General features: G+C 37.2%; 1 protein-coding gene across 1 annotated transcript in view; it reads right to left on the bottom strand.

Annotated features, from left to right (window-relative positions):
- Positions 1 to 526: 526 nt before the first annotated feature.
- COL3A1 (collagen type III alpha 1 chain) overlaps positions 527 to 16321 on the bottom strand; it is an 80785-nt gene continuing 64990 nt past the window's right edge. The window contains exons 30-51 of the mRNA XM_075829917.1: positions 15281 to 15379; positions 14254 to 14361; positions 14097 to 14150; positions 13875 to 13928; positions 13688 to 13741; positions 13319 to 13372; positions 10677 to 10784; positions 10495 to 10548; positions 10091 to 10144; positions 8754 to 8915; positions 8442 to 8549; positions 8140 to 8247; positions 7875 to 7928; positions 7677 to 7784; positions 6040 to 6093; positions 5743 to 5850; positions 5538 to 5591; positions 5337 to 5444; positions 4873 to 5161; positions 2841 to 3028; positions 2495 to 2737; positions 527 to 1602 (exon numbers count right to left, since the gene is read on the bottom strand). Of these exons, the coding sequence (XP_075686032.1) occupies positions 1456 to 1602; positions 2495 to 2737; positions 2841 to 3028; positions 4873 to 5161; positions 5337 to 5444; positions 5538 to 5591; positions 5743 to 5850; positions 6040 to 6093; positions 7677 to 7784; positions 7875 to 7928; positions 8140 to 8247; positions 8442 to 8549; positions 8754 to 8915; positions 10091 to 10144; positions 10495 to 10548; positions 10677 to 10784; positions 13319 to 13372; positions 13688 to 13741; positions 13875 to 13928; positions 14097 to 14150; positions 14254 to 14361; positions 15281 to 15379 (2370 nt within the window). The 3' untranslated portion in view covers positions 527 to 1455. The remainder of the gene's footprint in view (positions 1603 to 2494; positions 2738 to 2840; positions 3029 to 4872; positions 5162 to 5336; positions 5445 to 5537; positions 5592 to 5742; positions 5851 to 6039; positions 6094 to 7676; positions 7785 to 7874; positions 7929 to 8139; positions 8248 to 8441; positions 8550 to 8753; positions 8916 to 10090; positions 10145 to 10494; positions 10549 to 10676; positions 10785 to 13318; positions 13373 to 13687; positions 13742 to 13874; positions 13929 to 14096; positions 14151 to 14253; positions 14362 to 15280; positions 15380 to 16321) is intronic.

Below are 16321 nucleotides of genomic sequence, written 5' to 3'. Positions count from 1 at the left end.
CATAACCCAGTGATTTCTTTAGTTGTCACTGAATCTCCTCCAGACTGCTTCCTATTTCCAGTACATGATGTAAAACTATAACCATAGAGTAATCTTTGCTACTGCCTGCAGTGAGATGGTGTTTGCACACAGCTTGTGGCATGCTGCGTGCTGCTGCACCTGGCACAGTATGTGGCATATAAAGCGCATCATGTGCCTTATGCTTGATTTTGTGGCTGTGCAGCATTATGCTCACAAATTTAATGTTCTATGTAAATTTTGCTTCATTTGACTTGGCCACACCTCCTGTACCAAGGCATCATGGGACATTTAGTTCCCAGAGCTGCTGCATGTATGACGATGGCTCATAGAAATTATAGTCTTCTCTTCAGCAAAGGTTAGAGGATCCTTGGAGGATGTTATTTATTGTATTAATTTTTTTTAACAGATTGAGAATCTCAATTGATTGAGCAAAAATGAGTCTGTATCATTATTTTACCACACAAAATTTATATAACAACAAAAAAAGACAGCACTAAGAAAGACGTGAATGAATTTCGTACATCTTTTTATTAAGTGTCTCTTTACACAACAACCATAAAAAAAGTTTACAAAATCATTGTGTTAATGCCTGCCAACTGTGTCTAGTTATTGCTGCAAACTATGCTGGCTAGTATTCAGTAATGCCACATGCCATTGACGCATGCCATTAAAAAATCTGTATGCCAGCCATCATTTTAAACAGAAGACAAACATTTTTGCTTGTGTTGTAAATCTTTTTTCTTCCCCGTGTTTAGTTTCTGAGTGGAAAGATGTTAGCATTTAGCACCATGATGTCCGATTTTCAAAGTTCCCTTTTACTTTAGTGGTCTTTGCCAGCAATGACAGAAACATATAGAAAGCACCTAGCAAAACTGGATTTCGTTATCAGTTCCGGACAATACATCTTATACAAAATAGTATCTTTGCCTGACAAATTGTTTCAGAAGCCAAATGATAAGAATACTGTGTTGACTCTTAGCTGGGGTCTTGCATGTTTTTATTCTTATGCCTCATCAAACTCTTCCAACATTCTTCCCATGATGAGGTAGATGAAACATGGAGGTTCATTCTCTATGATGTGAACTACATCTTGGTTAGAAACGTGGGTGGAGTTTGATGTATATTTCGATCAGTGCTTGTTTGGCCAGAATGTAAAAAAAAATAAAATACATTACACAGTGTTCTTTAATCATTCATTTTGACTTTTTATAGCACCATTCAGATGTCTCTAAAATAGGAATTTTTGTACAAAAAATAGAGCAAAGCATTTAGTTTGTGTTATTGCAAAATATTTATCGCCTCTCCACCAAATGACCCCTTTTTTCCACAATGTGTGGAAAATAAATTACTATTTTGGTGTCAAAATTATAATTGGGACACAAAATGGAGTGCTGATTGTTTGCTGTGGTTTAAAGTTAAGTAATATTCCTAAATTTACAAAAAGCATACTGGTCCCACTTCAACACCAAATTCTTGTTCTGGTCCTCCGATATCCATTGGTGCAATATCTACAATAGGTAATCTCATAGTCTTGCGTGTTCTGTATTCGAAAACTGTTTTACCCCAGTCTCCTGTGTGTTTCTGTAATGCAATAAGAAATAGGTTATAAGGTTAGACATTGCAATTCCTAAATCAGATGCTATACATTTTCCAAAAACCCTTTTAATGTATGTGGTTATTAAGTTACTGAAGTTACTAACCATATTTTGTATGTGCTTTGCACATTTAAATTATACAAGGCCACGCAATCTATCTAGACATGATGGTCTGATTTACAAACAAGTAAATATATAGATATAATCTAGAATTTCAGGTGAGGTCTAGATAACTTTTTCCTAAAACTGTTGATGTCAAACTGATTTCAGCATTATAGATGATTAGCATGGGAGCCCGTAAAGTAGTCTACAACTCTTGGCCAGGGTATGGAATTATAGGATGCTTTATCCACCACTGCGGCTACTTAGTCCACGTTCAGACGTGGCGGAATTGCTGTTAAATTCCGCTGCGGACAGTCCGCAGTGGAATTCTGCAGCAGCCGTTTTTTTCATTTGTTTCTATACATTTTTGGGAAACTTAGTTCAGACGTTGCGGAAAATAACTGTGCGGAAATCAGGCTGCGGTGCAGAATTTTCCCTCCGCAGCATGCACATTATGTTGCGGAGAAGCAGCGGAATTTCACTGCGGATTTCTGCCACCTATGAACGTGGCCTAAAAGAGTGAAATTGGAGCAGGGTTTCTCTGCGAGTAGAACCATTTTCAGGGATTTGCCCATGGTAATAAGGTTGCTAATCATTGTTTTAGAGAAGCATTTCATTTTCATAACAGGAAGGGGAAGAGAGATGGTAAATACTTTTGGAAATAAAAAAAACTTTTTGTGCCAAACAAAATATGGCAATAAAGAAGAGAAGGTGTGTCAGAAGAAAAAGTAGCTTTGTAAACACAAGAAAAAACTTGGAAATTATAAAATACTTACTGTGCAACCATCTTCCAAAACAGTGTAGGTGAATTTGCTGTTTCCTTCAGCCTTCAGCTCACTTTCAGTGGAGCTCATGAATTTCACAGCCTTCTTAACATTTCCGTTCTGTCCGTCCATATATGCGACACTGTTCTTGCAGTGATAAGTGATGTTTTGAGAGCCTCGGCTGGAGAGAATTCTGAGGAATGCCATTTGGACATCAGAAACATCTTCTGGAAGGTCTGGATCGCCATAACTGAACTACAAAGTGCCAACAGCAATAATTAATATCAAATTCTAAAGATGAAAAAACTTTATAAAAAGGTTCAGAAGCAAAAAAAATAAATCTTTCTTTTAGTCTTACCTGGAAGCCACCATTCATAGACTCGCCAAACCAAACATGTTTCTTAACCCTTTCAGGGCTGGTGTACCAGTTCTTTTGGGGAACATTTCTGGGATTGGCATTAATACATGTTTCTCCAGTTTCCATGTTGCAGAACACTTTAATGGCATCAATTTTACAACCTTGGTTGGGGTCAATCCAGTATTCTCCTACAAATTGAAAGGACAAAAATTTAACATCTGGACAAAAAAAATAGGGTTTCTGGTGGTTTCCTCCTACACTTCAAACTTAGAAAAGAGGAGTTGCTGCTCATTGCAGCCAATAAGATTCCAGCTATCATTTTAGGTCACACATTAAAACGAGAGATCTTATTGACTGCTATGGACAAATCTTCAAGTTCTATTTCCAAGATATGACATTTATTAACACATGCAGATTTTTAAAATCAAAAGGCATCAGGAAGGCTGACAACAGTAAGTTACAACACTCCTTAAAGATTAATTGTAGTGCCTGCAAAAAATAAATAAATAAATACAAGTGATAAGTGCTCCTCAAGTGGAATTTATTTACCCAAACCAAATGTATCATGGCTATTTTGGTGGATATGGGACATATGAACTTGAATGCCCAAGGGAGAAGAGCGTGTTTTTTCTGGGAACCTAGAGGACAGCACTATACTTTGACTTCTAACCCATTTTATGTGAATAACATGAAGTGGGTAATAATTTAAATTTTTCAATGGGTCGTTCCATTTATGCCAATGCCAGATATGTAAAGTGTTTTTTATATCTTACTACTTTTGCACAATAAAGCGTTTTTCATGGGAAAAAGTAGTTTTTGCATTGCCACATTCTGAGAGCTAGAAGTTCCGTCAATGTAGTTTTATGAGTGCTTGTTTTTTGCGGGACGATTTGTGCTTTACAATGGTACCATTTTGGGGTACATATAACTCATTAATTATCTCTTTTTTTTTAGGGGGCGATTAGTGGGTAAAAATAGCTATTCTGCCACTGTTTTTTTATTTAATGTATTTATGATGTTCACCGTGCAGTATAAAAAACATTATATATATATAGATATACTGTAGATATATTACATAGGTCATTATGAATGTGGTGATACCAGATATGTATACTTTTTTATTTTCACAATTTTCACACTATGAGTGTATTTTCTAATGGGAAAAATTGATTTTATTGATTTTTTTACTTTTAACCTTTTTTATTTATTTAATAAAATTTACGTTATTATTTGTTTTTTATTTTTTTTTGGTCCCACTTTGTGATTTGAATCTGTGATCTTCTGATTGCTTCAATAATACACAACAATATTTCTGTATTCAAGTGTATTACTGCCTTGACAACCTATTGGCACTCTCTGTCTAACTCTTAGATGCCATGGTCGCTATTGACTGCAGCATCTAAGGAGTTAAATGGCCGGGATCGAAGTTAGCTCCAGCCCCGTTCATTGCAGCAGGGTGTTAGACGTATGTCACAGCAGACACCTGATGCTGATGATGCGGGCTCCGCTACTGAGCACAAATGATCCCTGAACCATATATTTGTGGCACGTCAAGTAAAGGTCCAGCTGCCAGTGCCGTAAAAGTACGGCACACTGTAAGAAGGGATTAAATCGAAATACTGTAAATATATTTTTTTTTTTCTTGTTCGGTTGGAGGCAAAGGTAGATTGTATCAACACAAGCCCTTACATTTGGATGCATCTGCCTTTGACTTTCATTTAAAAAAAAACATAGCTTGACGTTTACCTTTTGTAAACGAAAGTATAAAGCCCTACACTAAAAAAAAGGTATACTTGATGGTTAAGATAAAAATGACATACTGTACTTTTGCGTAAGTTGCATGAATAGAAAACAATGACACTATACGTACGCTTTTGAGTATTTTTAGCTAAAAAACAAATGCTTTCAAAAGTATATAAAAAAGATGGTACACAGAATTAGCACAGTTATTCGAAAATATAGAAAATGGAGGCATTTTTATTTCTAAACTTTATTCTAGCAATATTCTATTTAATATCTGTGCACTACTTACCACTCTTCAGCTCTGGATGGCACAATGTTAGATCACGACAGTTACGAGCTGGGTTCTTTCGGGTACCATCAGGACTGATTATGTTTTCTATCTGAGTATTGATAGATTTTAATGAGGTCATAATCTCAGATGTAGTAGTTGCATCAAGTGGTTGGTCACCATAGTATGGGGCTGATGGTCCTTTTTCCCCACCATATGAACCAAGATTTGCTCCTCCACCATCACAGCAAGGACCAGGTGGGCCAGGGGGGCCAGACTGTCCTGGTGGACCAGCTTGACCAGATGATCCCTGAAATATATAGAATAAATAATATTACTTTTGTGATATTTCCTAATTGTATTATTGTGATATGATGAACATATCACACTATTTGTATTGAAAATTATTTTCTATATATAATTGCATTGTATTTTAATTCTATAATTATGTAAAACCTTTATTCACAAAATATATATAGTTTTACCTCTGGACCAGTTTCTCCTCTGCTACCTCGAGGACCTGGAGGGCCTACGGGTCCTGGATATCCACTAGTGCCATCTTTCCCTGGGGCACCATTAGATCCTGATGGACCCTAAAACCATCATATAGTTCCTCAGTTAAACATTTTTATACAGTCTGAAATCAGCATTCCATATACTTTAGTACAATAATATTCTATACTTACTCTTGGACCTAGAGGACCTGGGGATCCAGCAGTACCTTGCTCTCCAGAAGAGCCCTGCAATGAGAAAAAGTATTTAAAATAATGCAGGTAAACTATAAAAATACTTGAGGCCGAGTCAGTAGTAGTCATTGGTAGTCATGTTGTAAGTAAATGAAGTGATATTTTTTTACTTATTGTTAAACAACTTATTTGGATGTAAACTCACAGGAGAACCAGGAGGGCCAGGGTTGCCAGGGAATCCACGATGACCTTTAATTCCATTGCTACCACGTTCTCCAGCTTCACCCTTATCACCTCGTGTGCCTTGAGTACCCTAAAGAATAAGTGAAAACTGTAGCATTAGCATCCAAATCAAAATTTTCCCTCTCTCTTTCTCTCTCTCTGTATATATATATATATATATATATATATATATATATATATATATATATATATATACATATATACATATATTATAAATCCTATTGTAAACATGTGCTTTGAAAAAAGGCTTAAAACTTACAGGGAGGCCTCGAGCACCAGCAGGACCAGCAGGACCGGAAGGACCAGAAGGGCCCTAAAAATAGAAAATGTACATGAAATTGTATTGTTATTTTTCAGAGCACTAATATTAGCATTCTGCTTCTTATGCTTTCAAATCTGGTAACATTCTAAAATTACAATCATATTATAGGGCTCGTCTCATGTCATTTAGCTGAATGGCAGACATGAAATACTACATTTGCCGTGCAGCGTCCACTGCAGGGTAAATTTTTGGCTTCCATGGCTTCCTCCAACAAAATTAGCTTCGGTAGCCGGACCCTAAATGAAAGGAGTTGTATTTGGTCAGATAACTTCTTTAACCCCTTGACGCACCATGACGCATCGGTACGTCATGGTGCGAGGGGTGATGTTTGGAGCGTGCTCACGCGCTGAGCACGCTCCAAATGCTGCGGCTGTCGGCTGTGTTTTACAGCCGACACCCGAGACTAACAGCCGGGAGCAGCGCTCTTCCTGGCTGTTTAACCCCTCAAATGCTGCAGTCAATCGCGACCGCAACATCTGAGGCATTGAAAAGAGGGGGGCGGCCCCCTCCGACAGCTCATCGCCCCCCCTCAATGAGATCGGTGGGTGACGATGGTTGTTATGGCAGCCCAGGGACCTAATGATGCAGGGCTTAACAGATGCCTGTAAAAATGACGATATACTGCGTTTTTTTAAAGTAGTAAAATATAAAAAAATATAAATAGATTTGATATCACCATAATCATATTGAACCACAGAATAAAGTTAAGTTGTTGTAGTTACCAGACAGTGAAAGACGTAAAAACGAAACCCAAAAATTTAATGGAGGAATCACAGTTTTTTCCAATTTCTGCCCGCAAATAAAAAAAATTCAGCTTCCAAGTACATTATATGGTACTTTAAATGCTGTCAATAGAAACTACATCTCCTCCCGCAAAATATAAGCCCTCACACCACTCTATTGACGGAAAAATAAAGACATTATGGCCCTTGGAAGGCGGGAAGTGAAAATCAAAAATCAAATTTCAAAAAATGGCTCGGACCTTATGGAGTTAAAAGGGTTGTACCAGAATCAAAAATTAGCACCTATCTTGTGGATAGGTGATAATTGTCGATTCTGGAAGTCAAGATTATTTATTTCCCTTTAAGTAGAATAATTTACTAAAAGTTTACAGGAATTATATGTATGTCTACCACATTTTCTGTCAAATATTTTACTATGTTTCAATGTCTGTGTTTCATTGTCAATAGATTTATTAGCCTTATGTGACTTTATTTAACTGTGACTGGAAAACTGTTTTCCATAGGAAATCGTAATGGACAGTGCCTTTCGCATGTCAAAAATGAGATATCAAAATGTATGAGTGTCTAACCATTTTAATTTGGGTAACTAGCCTAATGATCTATTCTTACTAGCATATATGGAGAGAACAACTGTTTTAATTTGAAACATATGAAACTGTGTGTCTGTATAATGCTATCCAAACTCTTTAGACTATTTTTTTATGTATACTAGCAGATACATTTTGTCATTACTGTACAATGAATCTATTCAAAAGCTTTTAATAGTTTATCATAGTATGTGAAAAGTATAAATATTGTTAGCCATATTAATCTTAAATAAAGCAGACTTACATTTTCTCCTCTATCCCCAGATTTTCCTGCTGAACCAACGGGACCTGGTGCGCCAGGATGACCTGGAGATCCATTAGCACCAGGAGAGCCATTTTCACCACGATCACCCTGTGAAAGTGTCAAAGTTACAATAAATCAATAAAAAAACAGATAGAAAATGAGATAAGGTGTTGGAACATTTTTTAACTACATATTTACCTTAGTACCAGCAGATCCATCTCGTCCAGGCAAGCCATCAGTACCTGGATTACCCTTAATAAATACATATATTACAATTACTCTTTATGGCACATTATATTAAAGAACTACCTCCCTGTGATAGTTGACCATATACAAAATTTATATTTATAATTTATTTATATTCCCCTCCAATAAAAATAGTTTTTCTTTTATCTTTATGAGACTAGAATAATAAAAGTAATTTAGATATTTTTCTTCAAAAGACAATCTATAAGTTACTTACATCTCGTCCACTTTCTCCAGGGGAACCGTTAAGACCAGATGAACCTGGAGAACCTGGAGAACCACGATCACCAGGAGACCCATTGGTACCTGGCTTACCATCTTCACCCTTAAAAAAAATGTTGTGATGGTTAAATGATTTATGAGATAATGGATACAAATAAGTTTTCATACATTCACAGAATAGGTATTATTATCACATGTTGCAAAATATATAGAATGAAGGAATATGACGTAACCGTGAAAAACAATAAAAAAATACTGTTTATAAGAAATACAACAATATGTAACAAAAGCTAATACCTTAGAACCTTGGAGGCCAGGACTACCTGGTCTACCCTGTAGGCCAGGTAAACCTACAATACCGCGGGTACCAGATGGGCCAGAGATACCAGAGGGACCTGGAATACCCTGTGAAAGAAAAAAATTAATAACTAAATACATTTATGTATCCTATAACTTTTTATGCTTTAATTATTATTACAGCTCTTGTAGGATTTCTCCTTGCTTTGATAAATTCTAACACTGAAATGTTAAAATGTTTTCAAAATGTCAAAAATCACCATTACTGTCCATGTCAGGGTTGGGTTGAAATAATACTATGGAAATACTAACCGATTCTCCTCGAGAACCTGTTTGACCTCTCTCTCCTGGTTGACCCGGCTCCCCCTTTGGACCTGCAGAACCTTGACTACCAGGAGCACCACCACTTCCTGCTGGACCCATAGGACCATCTTTTCCTGGGCCACCAGGAGGACCGGGAGAACCAGAATTGCCCTATTAATAAGAGAAAAATATATAGTGTGCAATCAGCAGGCAAAAAGGAAACAAAGTTTCAGATGAGGTTCAGTAAGTACACTGAATTAAATATACCAGTACCATTCTCTACCATAAGCAAGGCTGTAATAATCACTTATTCTTTTATTGAAGTGGTTGTTATAATAAGAAGTCTTTATGGCCACACACACGCACGCAGGCACGCGTATACACACACACACACACACACACACACACACACACACACACACACGCTGTGCCTTCTGTAGAGAGTGCCACACGCTATGACCCCTGTAGAGAATACTATATTTGCTAGCTATATACTGAGTGAATGGAGTAAAGGAGGGAAGTTGACCACATATTGTGGACCAATGCTAATACTAAATGATATTCTAAAAATATGTTGAAAGATAGGTCTAGTGTTAAGTGCACTTTAAAATGTATTATGTGCCATTGTGATTTATGCACATTTTTTCCTTAACCACTTCAGATCACAGCATTGCCTTTTCACGTCATAATGGGAAGTGCCGCTGTTGACCACATGGGAAGCAATTCTGGGGCTACTTCTCTGCCATTCCGCTCACTCCCCGCAGCAGGTACGGACACAGCAGCAGGAATTGAGCGTGGGGGGGGGGCCTAACCAATCGGCTCGGTTAACCCCTGAGATGCCGTGGTCAATAGCGACCACAACATCTAAGGAGTTTGACATGCATGGGGTCTCCCTCTGTCAGTCTATTGGCACCCCACACACCGATCCTGGGGTGCCAATGACTTACAATGGCAGTTGGAGGCCTGATAAAGGACTCTAGGTCTGCCGTGGGGATGTTCCTATTAGGCCATACATGCAAAAAAAAAAACGCAAAAAACTATGGCGGAATTGCTGTTTTTTTTCCCATTTCTTTCATAAAAAAATTATAAACTTTAAATAATAAATTAGATGCACTCGAAAAGGGTACAAAAAAAAAAGTTTTTACGAGTCTCAGAAAATGCCACCCGCAATTTTTTTTTCATAAAATATGGTTTTATTCCTCAAAAGTGGTAAAACAGAAAAAGCTATATACATTTTGTATCACCATATTCGTACTGACTCATAGAATAAAGTTAATATGTTAGTTATACCGCATGGTTCATGGGGAAAAAAAAAAAGACCTTTTGCATAAGTGGTATTTACTTACATTAGATCCTGGAGGTCCAGGTAAACCACGAGCACCAGGGAACCCAGCAGAACCCTGTAAAGCATAGCACAAATGCACTGAATGATGCAAATGTCTATCATGTTATATTACCTTTTTTGAATTCAATCAAGTGCATTTTTTTATTCTAATCATGGGATGTATAAATATGCATATCTAATAATTACGCATTTTATGACAAAACTATTTGCATATGTAAAAATTATTTTGTCAGAACCTTACGACTATTAATGACAGAATTAGTGCTCAATTGAATTTCTACAATTATGATTTTCTAATTGTTCTAATATGTTGACAGTTTCCTATACATTTAAATATAAATATAAGCTCACACGAGGATTTGTATAACATTATCAATTTATAAAAAAAATCATATATTCACTCACAGCTGTGCCTGGAGCACCGCGGTCACCTTTAGTTCCTTGGGGACCAGAATTGCCCTGCAATGAGACGGTGGATTAAAAAGATAAAACTAATCTGCTATAAAAATTGACAGAAAATGAATTATAAACTACATATGTTCACACACTGGAAAAAGTTGAAGTACAATTAAATAAAAAACACTCACAGCAGGACCAGGACCACCAGCTGGACCAGCAACACCTGGAGAACCGGACTCTCCTCTTTCACCAGGACCACCCTTATCTCCTTTACCTCCAGGTTCTCCACTCTGACCCTAAAGCAATTGACATAAAGAGGTTATATTACCAGTAAAAAAATGTTTTTCTACACATTGTTGTTTTAGTGCAGCTTCTTTACTATTTACAGTTCTGTTCAAAGTAGTATTGGGGCGAGTTCAGACATGGTGGAATTGCCACCGATTATTGGAATTGGGTTTTGAAAACTCCATCCGCACGTATCAGTAAAAAATCTGCGTGGAATTCATAGCACACTACAAATTATCAAATCGCAAAACACAAAGACTGAAATATGCGGCAAATTCACACGCTGACGCATGTAACACATGCAAAATTTGGCTGAAAATATCTGCCTTGTCTGGTCTTAGCCTTAAGAAGTTCAACTCTACTCTGATCCACCAGTATTCATCAAGAACAGGAAGAGATCTCAGACTAGGTAAGACAGAAAACAATTCCAAACTTCTGCTCTGCGAATGTTTCCTTCTTTCCGGCTTTCCTGGGCTGGATAAGATTCTACACTAAGTTTATTTAATAAAAGGGGGAACAGAACTCATTGAAGCTATTCTCAACAGAAGCTCAAACTGATGGTTTGATTGAGTTTGTGCTGTTCAATACAGTTCCCTCTCACAGTCTGTATGAAGCATTAAAAAGCAATGTTTTCACTGACTTTTGTACTATTTTTATTGAAGAATATTAGGGTAATAGCCTCTTTGAAAAGCAAAAATATTGTTTTTAATGTATCAGTGTGTTTTGTGTAACTTTGTAAATACTTTCTATTAGAAATTATTTAACTTTTTTAGATACAGATTCTATACACAGCAGCTGTATCCTTCGTTATTCACTGAATCTGTCAGTCCCGTGGACCTGACAGTTTCAGTGTCGGCGGGTCCTGCGGATCTCTGACACACAGGATCCACCTGTAATCTATCACATCTAAGTTATGAACTAGAAGTAACGAGTGCTGGATACATTCTGGAAAGCATGGTTTTTTTCTTTTTTCTTGATTTTTTATATTAAAAAGCATTACCTCCTCTAGATTGTGGGAAGACTTTCTGGGCTTTTACGTCTGCAGCATTTGCAAATTACATTCATTATCTTGCAATTATGGTCACAGTTTGCACTTCGTGGCATTTAGTTGTGTCTCCATTTAGTTTTGATCATATTGGTACAAGTATATGTGGGTATATTATACTACATCATAGTAGTCCATCATTGTGTGCTCTATAGTCTGTGTGTGTACTTTGTGTTAGTTTTATTCATGAAACTAATAAAGCTTTGGCAAATTTTATTGACTTAGCTTTTGTCTTGAATGATTCTTTTCAAATTGATGTTGTGAATTTTTACATGCATTTTGGACGTCTTTATATGGGAATACTAATAAGTGTGTATTACTGTGTGCTACACAAATACTGTGTGCTACACAAAGAGAGAAATATGAAAGTCTGTGGGTCACAAAGAGGCACCATTACTGTGTGGGGCACTATTAATGTGTACTGCACAAAGAGGAGCACTATTACCGTGTGTGGAACTAAGGAGGGGAACTATTTCATTGTCGTGCTGTTTTCCACTATTATTTTTGAGGGCACTATATGTGTGGATTTTTTTTTGCAGAATTAGGACACTGTCAATGGGGGTAACAAGATGGGAAGTTTGTGTACAGGGTGAGGAAGTGCTGGAAAAGCAAATATCTGAAGGCATTGGGACAGCAAACTAACAGAGACAAGTTATTGCCAGGAGAAGTCATCATGGCAATCTGGGTTGGATGGAGAGAAAAGGGAACGTGCACAAGTCCAATCAGAAAAGATGTGACCTGTGAGTCACTTGATTTAATTGCATTGTATTCATTGCACTGCATTCACAGCGTGTTAATAGCCTACAGAGTGCCTGTGTAGAACTGGTGTGTTTAGACACTATACGGTGGTATTATTGGTTGTATAAGTCTTTGTGGTAGATATGTGTGGTTATGGTGTTGAGGTATTATTTGACCCTCAATATTATTTAGTAAGTGCCTGACTGTATTATTGAGAGGTAAGCTATCATATACACATTAGTGTTTATGACAGGGAAAATTATTGAGGATAGGACTGAAGCATTTATGGATACAGATTCCAGGCACCGCAGCACTGATTTCCATTACAAACTAATGTATTGGGGCAGCTTACTACTGAGACAGTGTAGCTAAGCCTATTATGTGTTATAAAAGTTGTCTTATAACTATACTGTCTTCAATAAAAATTATGGGGGGGGGGTATATGTGTCTTTGGTCACGTGCCCCTGATCTTCTGGCACCTGGAAGTGAAGAGGACCGAGAAGACCACTGGGACTTGTATATTGGGGTGTAATTTTTGTTTTTGGCTGGTATCATAATTAAATACAATAAAAGTCTAAACTTATACATGGAGTTGGTAGATGTTCTTGCTCGAGGGAAAGGGGGGCATTCAAAAGTTTTCTATGAGGCCCAGCCTTTTCTAGTTACACCCCTGATCAGTACTTATCTCGGAGTTTCACCAAACAGTTCTGAATGTAATACATTATCCGTTTTTTTTGTGTAATATTATCCAGAGGCACTTACAGGTGCTCCAGGGAAGCCGGCGGGACCAGGTGGACCAGATTCTCCACGTTCTCCCTAAAGGGGAAAAACAAACAAAATTAACTGTAATAATATATAATGATAATTACATTTAGATTCAAAGTTCAGTATTCTGTAGTATGTAATTATTTGCAATATGGGCATATACATCATTATTAGAGGTAATTACAGAGCCATAGTAGGTAGTTATAGGGTTAAAAAAATATTGCAGCATGCCTTATCTGCTTCTGATTTCCAAAGGAAATGATGCAGATTTCACTTATTTAATTTTAATGGGTGAAATCTGCGGAAAGACATATAATAATAGATAGAACTACAAACAGTGCTGCTAAAAAAAAAATATATACTTACAGGACCACCACGTGTGCCAACAGGCCCAGGGGATCCAGCTGGACCACCATCTCCCTATAAAAGACAATTTGTTTTGTGAAACAATGCAGTTGTATAAATTGTATAATATTATCATGTTTTATATAAAAACCATGAGAATTAAATTGTGAACTATTATATTTTAGATAAGGTTACCAAAAAACATTACCTTGTCTCCCGATGGACCAGCAGGACCAGGAGGACCAATAGGGCCAGCAAGTCCCTACACAAAGACAGTGAAAATGTAATATACCAACACATACAAAGTAATCATTCCACATGTTTTTGAAGTGAAATAACCAGAATAGCTGAGAAGCACTAATAAATAATTGTGTACAAACGTATGCCATTTATATTGCATAACATAAAACTTTAACTTGTAGAGATTTACCCTTGTTCCATCTTTTCCTGGAGCTCCATCTGAACCTTTGCCCCCAGATTCACCCTAAAAAAGCAATATAATAAAATTGTAAAATTATTTGAGGAAAATTATTCACAACTTTTTACGTCTAAATTCATGTGCAATATAGTAGAAAAATAATTAATACCCTTTCTCCTTTAGGCCCAGGACTTCCGAATGTTCCTCTTTCTCCAGGCATTCCTTGGAGACCAGGTGGTCCCATTGCTCCGGATGAGCCAGGTGGGCCCGCAGGTCCCTGTAATAGTATGTACGTTTATACAGAAACCATGATAACACTTTATTTAATAACAGAAGGTAAACAAGGAACTCTAGTGGGGGAGATTTATCCCTAACAGCACACCACATGAACAGTGTGCCGGTCTATTCTTCAGTACACTGTGCAACACCATGCGCCATTTTGATGAATCTGCTATTGTTTTATAACAATACCAGGTATTTTGATGGAAACCTTTTATACTGCGTTGCACTTGGTGGGACAATGAAGCTTTGCCTCCTTTTCCCACACATTCTCCTAAGTGAGAAACACATTGGATAAAGCTGCCCCAATGTGTTCTTTGATGTTACCAAACATGCAATGCACTATATAGACCGTCTGTGACGTCTGTATCAGCAGACAGCGGCACGCTATCAGCACCAGGATTTAGATTTAAATTAAAATCTTTTTTTTTTTTTTTTAAATGTCCCTTGGATGGTACTGTGTAAATACTTAATGCAGAACAAAATGCCAATTTTTGGTGGCACTATTAGATATATGCAAAGCAATGAGTGATGTCACATTCGTGATATCTGTTTCAGAAGGCTGTGCTAGCGGTAGGGCTGCAAGAAAGGCAAAATAGGGAAGCCCAACAGGCCACCACCCAAGGTCATGTGATCTTTCTTCTCCGTCTTCTTTTCTTCTTCTGATCTGTTAAATAGCGTCCGCCATTCTGAGCGATTTGTGCAGGATGATTTCCAAAATTTTCAGATTTGCGAAAATCCAAAACTTTTTAGAAATATGTAATGAATTTGATTCATGTAGAATTGATTCGTACCTAACTAGTTGTCTAATTCAAACCGAATTTAAAAATGTAAAAAAATATTTACTAGCATAATGAACTAGCACATTTATTCCATGAATAAAGATAAATTAATTTCTATTCTACTTCTTTATCTACCTTTCCACCATCTGGTCCAGGAGGACCAGCACCGCCTCTCGCACCAGGAGTTCCAGGAGAGCCTTGCACGCCTCTTTCACCAGGTACACCGTTTTCCCCCTGAATAAAATAGTAATTATTGAATTAACAGAACTTTAGTATAACTGAGATACTTAAACATATCACAGTGCTAAATAAATCAACATATACAATGTGTATTCTTACACTTTGCATTTTATTAGCATGGAATGACATTGTTATCAGGTGTAGACTAGTGCTGATCAACGAGATAGATCGTTGATCGGCGCTCGTTTGCTCCTTTCCCAAGGAGATAGTATGGGAACGAGCGCTCGTTACTCCGATCGCTTGTCGCCATACATTATTATCATGTCGGTAGCGCATCTCCAGGGAGATGTGCTGCCGGCAACGATAACATTTTTGTTTTCTAAAACGATACGATCAGTCGATTAACGAGCGTTTGCTCATTCACCTGCTGATCGCTGCCCTGTTTACACAGGGCAAATATAGTCAACGAGCGTTCTATGAATGATCGTTTGCCCGATAATTGGCCTGTGTAAAAGGGCCCTCACCCTCACTATATGAGGTGGCAAGACACAATAAATCCTCTTATTCTGATCAACTAAACATGTAAACTACATCTGAAGAAATAAAGATGGTACTTGGGTTTCAACCTTAGTGGCAAGACACAATAAATCCTCTTATTCTGATCAACTAAACATGTAAAACTACATCTGAAGAAATAAAGATGGTACTTGGGTTTCAACCTTTGTTCCTTCCATGCCTTGATGTCATGACAAAGTGTATAGTCATATCAGTGCTTATTTTTTATAATTAATAAGAAGCCTGAATGTGGACTTTTCTATATTGTCTAAAAAGAACCATCTGGAAATGAAAAGGCCAGCAATAATATCTATCATTATTACTATTATAATTTTATATCTGCCATTACATTTATATTTACATTAGAAAGATACAAAATATCCTACACAATGGGTCATCCATTATATGTTACAACTGGGGTAGACCAGGCTCATGCATATT

The sequence above is a fragment of the Rhinoderma darwinii genome, chromosome 6 (assembly GCF_050947455.1).
Source record: "Rhinoderma darwinii isolate aRhiDar2 chromosome 6, aRhiDar2.hap1, whole genome shotgun sequence".
NCBI lineage: Eukaryota > Metazoa > Chordata > Amphibia > Anura > Rhinodermatidae > Rhinoderma > Rhinoderma darwinii.
Note: the sequence above shows the minus strand (reverse complement) of the source record. Positions and strands in the feature narration are given on the sequence as shown.